The sequence below is a fragment of the Octodon degus genome, unplaced genomic scaffold (genome assembly GCF_000260255.1).
Source record: "Octodon degus isolate 3935 unplaced genomic scaffold, OctDeg1.0 scaffold00274, whole genome shotgun sequence".
NCBI classification, from domain to species: domain Eukaryota; kingdom Metazoa; phylum Chordata; class Mammalia; order Rodentia; family Octodontidae; genus Octodon; species Octodon degus.
In genome coordinates, this window is record NW_004524850.1 from 1,024,602 (window position 1) to 1,031,001 (window position 6,400).

At 67.2% G+C, this 6,400-nt stretch overlaps 1 protein-coding gene across 1 annotated transcript in view; it reads left to right on the forward strand.

The window, feature by feature from the left end:
- The first annotated feature begins 2,186 nt into the window (after positions 1–2,186).
- The window catches only part of Plcxd1 (phosphatidylinositol specific phospholipase C X domain containing 1), a 6,299-nt gene continuing 2,085 nt past the window's right edge, over positions 2,187–6,400 (forward strand). The window contains exons 1-4 of the mRNA XM_023706886.1: positions 2,187–2,392; positions 5,137–5,281; positions 6,082–6,218; positions 6,297–6,392. Coding sequence (XP_023562654.1) covers positions 5,155–5,281; positions 6,082–6,218; positions 6,297–6,392 — 360 coding nt within the window. The 5' untranslated portion in view covers positions 2,187–2,392; positions 5,137–5,154. The remainder of the gene's footprint in view (positions 2,393–5,136; positions 5,282–6,081; positions 6,219–6,296; positions 6,393–6,400) is intronic.

The following is a 6,400-nucleotide window of genomic DNA, read 5'->3' on the forward strand; positions in this document are numbered from 1 at the left end:
ACTGAACTCAGGCCCTTGCGCTTGCCAGGGAAGCGCTTATTCCACTGAGCCATCTCTCCGGCCCTACCAGTATATTTGGCTATGTAAAAATTAAGAAATTTTCATCATTACAAGACACTTCAAAAAAATACTGGTTACAAGTGGGGCGTGGTGAGGCGCCTCCCTGTCATCCGAGCACTTGGGAGGCTGAGGCAGGAGGATTCCTGTGAGTTCAAGGCCAGCCTCGGCTGCACAGTGGGACCCAGGGTTTGTTTTGGCTTAGTTTAGGGTGGTTTTTTTGGGGGGCTTGTGTGAGACAGACTCTCACTCCGTAGCTCAGGCTGGCTTTGAACTGGGAGGGCTTCTCCCGCCTCAGCGCCCCCCCGCCCTTCACACTGTCCCCTGCGTCGGCCTTTATGTCCCCAGCATTATGTCATAGCTGTTCCCGTGGAGCTGCGGCTGAGCTCTTCTTCACTTTGTGGTAATGAACACACAGTTGTGTGAATTACCAAGGTGGAACGTGGGTGCTGAGGCCGTGTGCAGTGCGGCTCGGTTACGTCACCGTAATTAACGTGTCCGTGCCGTGCGTGACATTTCTTTGTGGTGACAGCTCACTCAAAAACCAGTCAGCCCATTCATGCCGGAGGTGGCACGCAGCGGGCCTGCCCTGCTGGCACTGGGGAGGCTGAGGCAGGAGGGTCTCCGCGGACTCACGGCAGCCTGTGCCACGCTGGCTCAAGAAAACCGAAGTAAATAAAATCTGGACTTCCGGATTCCCTGTCGCAGGGCCATCGAGAGTCCCTGTCCTGCCCCGTGGCGTGTCCCCCAGCCCTGGACCTGGAGTATCGGGGCATCCCGGGGTCTCATCTGCCTCCTGCCGGTGCATGCAGGCGTGGGCGTGTGCATGTTGAGTGGTGTATGTTGGGGGTACTGTGCTCGGTAGCGCCTGGCACGCATGTCACGTGGTGTAGTGTCGTGTGTGTGTGTGTGTGTGTGTGTGTGTGTGTGTGTGAGACGGCGACATGTACCAGGAACGGAACGTTCTGGAATGCAAGGCGGCTGCAGCTCGGGACCCTGAGGTGGGCCCGGCAACACGCAGGGACCCTGGCGGGGGACCCCTCCGGGCACCGAGGAGTGTCACTCACCGCCGCCGGCCCGGGTCCACCCTTCCGTTCTCTCACCCCCCACGTGGTCCCAGCCCACGACGTCCCCGTCCTTCTCCTGTGGAAGGTTCTGGAGCCTGCCAAGATGGCTGCCCCCAGGCGGTGCGCCCCAGCGTGCTCCTCCCCGGGGCTCCGGTGGGAACAGTGAGGCGAACGTGAGCCTGAGGTCCTTCTTCATGCCGGCCGGGCAAGATGGGGCACACGTGTTCAGTCCTGCACCCAGGAGGCTGAGGCAGGGAGAGCCGCACCAGGCCAAGGCCTGGGCTGCAAGGGAGACCCTGCCTGGAGGAACGAAACTGACTCATGGTGCCGGTTTCCTGGTCCAACAGGAACTCCCTGGGGAGTTCAGCTGCAGGAGGCAGCGCCCTTCTCGGTGTGTCTGTGCCCTGGCCTCTTATTAGAGGGACCCGGGGCTGTAGATGGATGGATGAAAGGAATATTATACAGCCAGGAAAAGAGACAGGCTCCGGCTGGACCCAGGGCACCGGGAGTTCACTGACAAGCACCAGATGCACAAGGGCACGGAGTGTGCAGAACAGGCAAGAGCAGAGGCAAGAATAGGACAGAGAGGCGTCGTAGAGGCGGCTGGTGATGTTTCGAGGCCAGGAGAAAGCTGTGGGTGTCAGAGGGGATTCTGGTCGTGGTGCAGACTTGGGCGGCGGGGCGGATGGTGGTGGTGCCCAGAGGATTTGGAGGCGAGGGCAGGGAGGTGGCAGCCGCCCTGGGCTGCAGAGGTAGCAGAGGCCGGGGTGGGAATGGAGCAGGTCCTGCAAAGCCCGCTGGTGGAGGAGGAGGAGGACAGCGCGGTGACAGGCAGTGGGGACTCTTGGGGACAGCCGCCGAGGGAAGGGACAGCATCGCTCGATCCGCTGCGGCCTGGAGGGGTCTCAGCCCCGCGCGCCGGCTGGAGCCAGCGCCCCCCACGTGACGGCTCGAGAGCTCTGCGTTCCGGAAGCTCTCAGGGGGACAAGGGCGCTCGGGGACCAGAAGAGCCCAGCGAGGGGGCCCTCAGCGCGGCCCTGCTCCCCGCGCCGCCGCCCGCCCGCCGAGTGTTTGTTTTGCAAGTCCGGTCCGGCGGGAGCTGCGAGGCGAGGCTGGACTGACGGCGCCCTGCACCCTGCTGACCCGCGGCAGCGACCGTCCTGCCTCGGCCTCACCCCGAGTGCGGCCGCAGGAGGCTCAGGCGGGCGAGTCCGGGCTCTGCCGCCACCGGGAGGAGCAGCAGAGCGCGGGGGGCGGCGAGCGACTCGGTGAGACCCCGTCCTGCGGGGACCCCAAGCCGGGCGGCCGCAGCCGGGCGGTCCTGCCAGCCCGGGGAGGCTGAGGCGGGAGGATCTCCGGCGGAGGAGGCGGGGCTGGCCGCACGCAGAGCGAGACCCAGCGAGAGCACGAGAGCACCCGGAGACGGTGGCGGGGACGTCACGCTGGGAGCGGGAGGAGGGGCGGGGTGACCGCGCCCCCGACACAGCGCGGCCCTCGGGAGGAGCCCGCCCGCCGCGCAGGGCAGACCAGGGCGCGAAGGGGGCTCGGCGGCGAGGACGAGGACGCGCGGGGACACGGGGCGGCGGGGACGGGAGCCGACGTCGCAAGGAGCCGCGAGGACAGAGCTGTTTGCGCCGGGCGGGGCGGCGGGCCGGGTGACCCCAGCCAGGGGCAGCCCGCTGCGGAGCCCAGGCTGGGTTGCACTCACGGCGACCCTCCTGCCTCAGCCTCCCGAGGGCGGGGGTTGGCCGGCAACGGAGTGCCGATCTGGGGGGCAGGGGCCCGTGTGGCGGGGATGCGGGGTGCAGTTCTCGTGTGGGGTGGGGGTGGGGGCGGTCGGGGGTGCCGAGGCAGGCACAGGGAGGCTGAGGCAGGCTTGGGTGGCCCGCCACACCACCGTCGCCCCCCCCACGAACGCAGGGGCACTGGGGTTCTGGGGCCTCCCCGCCCTGGGGCTGGGGCTCCCCCTGCTCCCCGAGGCCCCCGGGGCCCTCCCGTGTCCCTGTCCCTCCCTGCAGCTCGGGGCCACCCAGTTTCCGGGACATGTGGAGGGCTAGGGCGGGAGGTGACACAGGTGACAAACTGAGGGAGGTGATGGAGGTGACACGGGCGGGGAGGTGACACGGGCGGGGAGATGACACAGGCCAGGAGGTGACACAGGCCAGGAGGCGACAAGGGGCGGGGAGGTGACACCAGCGGGGAGGTGACACAGGCCAGGAGGCAACAGGGGCGGGGAGGTGACACAGGCGAGGAGGTGACACAGGCCAGGAGGCGACAGGGGCGGGGAGGTGACACAGGCGAGGAGGTGACACAGGCCAGGAGGCGACAGGGCCAGCGCGGCGCCCTCCCGCACTCAGGGCTCAGGCACGAGGCGAGCGCCCGGAAAGGGCGCGGGCGGGACGCGGGCTCACAGCGGCGGCGGCAGCGCAGGCACGCGCGGATTGTGGCCCGACCCGTCCCGGGAGCCCTTGAGGACAAGGACCGGGCGCAGCGACAGATCCCGGGAGCGTCCGTGTCCCCTCCTGTCCCCGCCGCCCCCAGGGCTCCCGCACGCACCGTCTCCAGGCCGATTCCAAGTGAGGGGACCGCCGTGGGTTAGGAGGAGAGGTGGGGGAGGGGCGGGGGATGGAGGGGGAGGGGGGGAGGGGAGGGTAATGGAGGGGAGGGGGGAAGGGGAGGTAACAGGGGAGGAGGGGAGGGGGTGGAGCGGGGAGGGGTGGGACCCCGCCCCCCCCCAGCCTGGTGTCTTGGGGTCCCACGGGGTGCACAGACGCTGCTCAGCTCTGTCCCCGCTGAGGGGACCTGGGACCTGGCGGGACAGTGCTGCGTGGAGGGGCACTGCCATGGGCTGTGGGGAGGGGCTGTTGCCATGGGGTGGGGCTGTTGCTATAGGGAGGGGACTGTTCCCACTGAGGTAGGGGCTGTTGCTATGGGAGGGACCAGTTGCCATGGGAGAGGAATTGCCCTTAAGGGTCTGTGGCCGAGGGAGGCCCTGTTGCTACGGGGAGGGGTCTGTTGCCATGGGGCGGGGCTGTTGCTACGGGGAGGGTCCTGTTGCCATGGGGCGGGGCTGTTGCTACGGGGAGGGGTTTGTTGTCATGGGGCGGAGCTGTTGCTATGGGGAGGGTCCTGTTGCCATGGGGCGGGCTGTTGCTACGGGGAGGGGTCTGTTGCCATGGGGCGGGGCTGTTGCTATGGGGAGGGGCCTGTTGCCATGGGGCGGGCTGTTGCCACGGGGAGGGGTCTGTTGCCCTGGAGGGGTCCGTCCCTGTCCTCCACCGTCCTCAGGGTCCCACGCTCTGCGCCCTGCACTGTGGCCCGCTCCCAGGGCGGCCTGGAGACCCAGGCAGCGTCTTAAAGCCGTCTCCACGGGGACAGTGAGCCTTTTCCTTGCATTTGCTTTGCTTTTTTGGTGGCTTCAGACAGGGTCTGTCTGGGTAGCCCAGGTGGCCTCACAGTAGTGGAGTTCGTCCTGCCTCAGCCTCCCGAGGGCCAGGATGGCGGCGTGCGCCCCTGCGCCCGGCTCAGCCTCTGTTTTCTTTCTTTTCTTCTTTCTTTCATTCTTTCTTTTTCTTTCTTTCTTTTCTTTCTTTCTTTTTTTTTTTAAAAGACAAGGCCTCCCTAGGTGGCTCAGTCTGGTCTTGAGCTCGCTTTGTAGCCCAGGCTGGTCTTGAACTCAAAAAGACAAAAAGTACAAACAACAACAACAATCCACCTGCTGAGGGTCCTGTTGGGAGAGACAGAGGGACAGGCAGAAGGCAGGAGCTCGGTGCCCACCGGGGGGACGGCAGCAACAGTGTTAAGAGTTCGGGGCACCTGAAGCCTCGGGGTCACTGACTCCGTCGGTGAACCCTCGGGGACGCAGCGCCACCTGGGCAAGTGCTTCCTGCCCCTGGGACTCCTCTGCTCCTGCCGTGGCCCCGGCCGCCGTGGCCCCGGCCACCGTGGCCCCTCCCGGCCTCAGGCGCCCACGGGGCCAGCGTGCTGACGTGGGGCCTCCGTGTCTCCCCAGGTCCTCGCAGCTGCGTCCATGGCCGGACAGCGGAGCGCCTCGGGGATCTTCGGGACGCAGCCCGACGCCGGGGCCAACGCAGACTGGATGGCGGGCCTGTGCCCGCGGCTGTGGGATGTCCCGCTGCAGCACCTGGCCATCCCCGGTGAGGGGGCCAGTGGGCCTGCAGGGGAGGCCGAGTCAGTGCGCACCCGTGGGGGGCCCAGCGGCCGCCCCAGTCTCAATCTCAGTGCGCCCCGGGGGCGGGCGGCACAGCAGGCCGGGGATCGGACCCCTGTCCCGGCACTTGCTTGCAGGCGCTTTAATCCGCTGAGCTATTTGGCCGGCCCTGCAAATGCGATTAGAGACCCAAACCCAGCAGCAGGGAGAGGGCAAGTGCCCAGGAATAGATCTGAGGTCCCTAAGGGTGGCTGGACCCTCAAGGCCGGGTGTGGAGGCTGAGGCAGGAGGATTCCCCGAGTTGGAGGCAGTTTGGGCTACAGAGGGCGCCCCTGCCTGAAGCACAGTAAGAATGAACTGAAAATACGTGAGGTGAATGCAGACATGCGGAGGCCAGGAGGCCGAGGCCAGGAGGCCGAGGCCAGTGCGTCCCAGGCCCTGCTCTCTCCACAGTCCGGGGAGACCCTCCTGCCTCTGCCTCCTCCTCCTGGGGCTCTCTCAGGTGGCTCTGGGCTGTGGCCCCATCGCCCCTCTCTCTGCCTCCGTCTCCACCCCGCTTCTCTTCTGTGTCCTTGTCTCCCCTTTTGTCCCTAGTGAGGACACTGTTTAGCTTCATGAGGCTGAGGCAGGAGGGTCTCCCCTTCAGCTCCTCTGCAAAGGCCCTCTGCAGGGGTCCCCTTTCCCCATGCCCCTGTCCTACGCGGCAGGCAGAGGTCACCCCGTGGGTCTGGAGTCCACGGCAGGTGACAGGGGGCCCTCGGTGTGACGCCCCTCGCGTCCCCGCAGGTAGCCACGACACCATGACCTACTGCCTGAGCAGGAAGTCGCCCGTGTCGCACACACAGCCCCGGCTGCTGCGCGTCCTGAACTCGGCGCTGCCCTGCGTGACGCGGCCCGTGGTGCTGAAGTGGTCGGCGACCCAGGTGCGCCGGGGCCGGCCGGGAGGGTCGGGGTCCCCGGGCCGGGGGGTGGGGGGCCAGCTCCGACCGCCCTGTCTGCAGACGCTGGACGTCACGGCGCAGCTGGACGCGGGCGTGCGCTACCTGGACCTGCGCGTGGCGCACATGCGGGGCGGCCCGGCCCGGAACCTGCACTTCGTGCACAC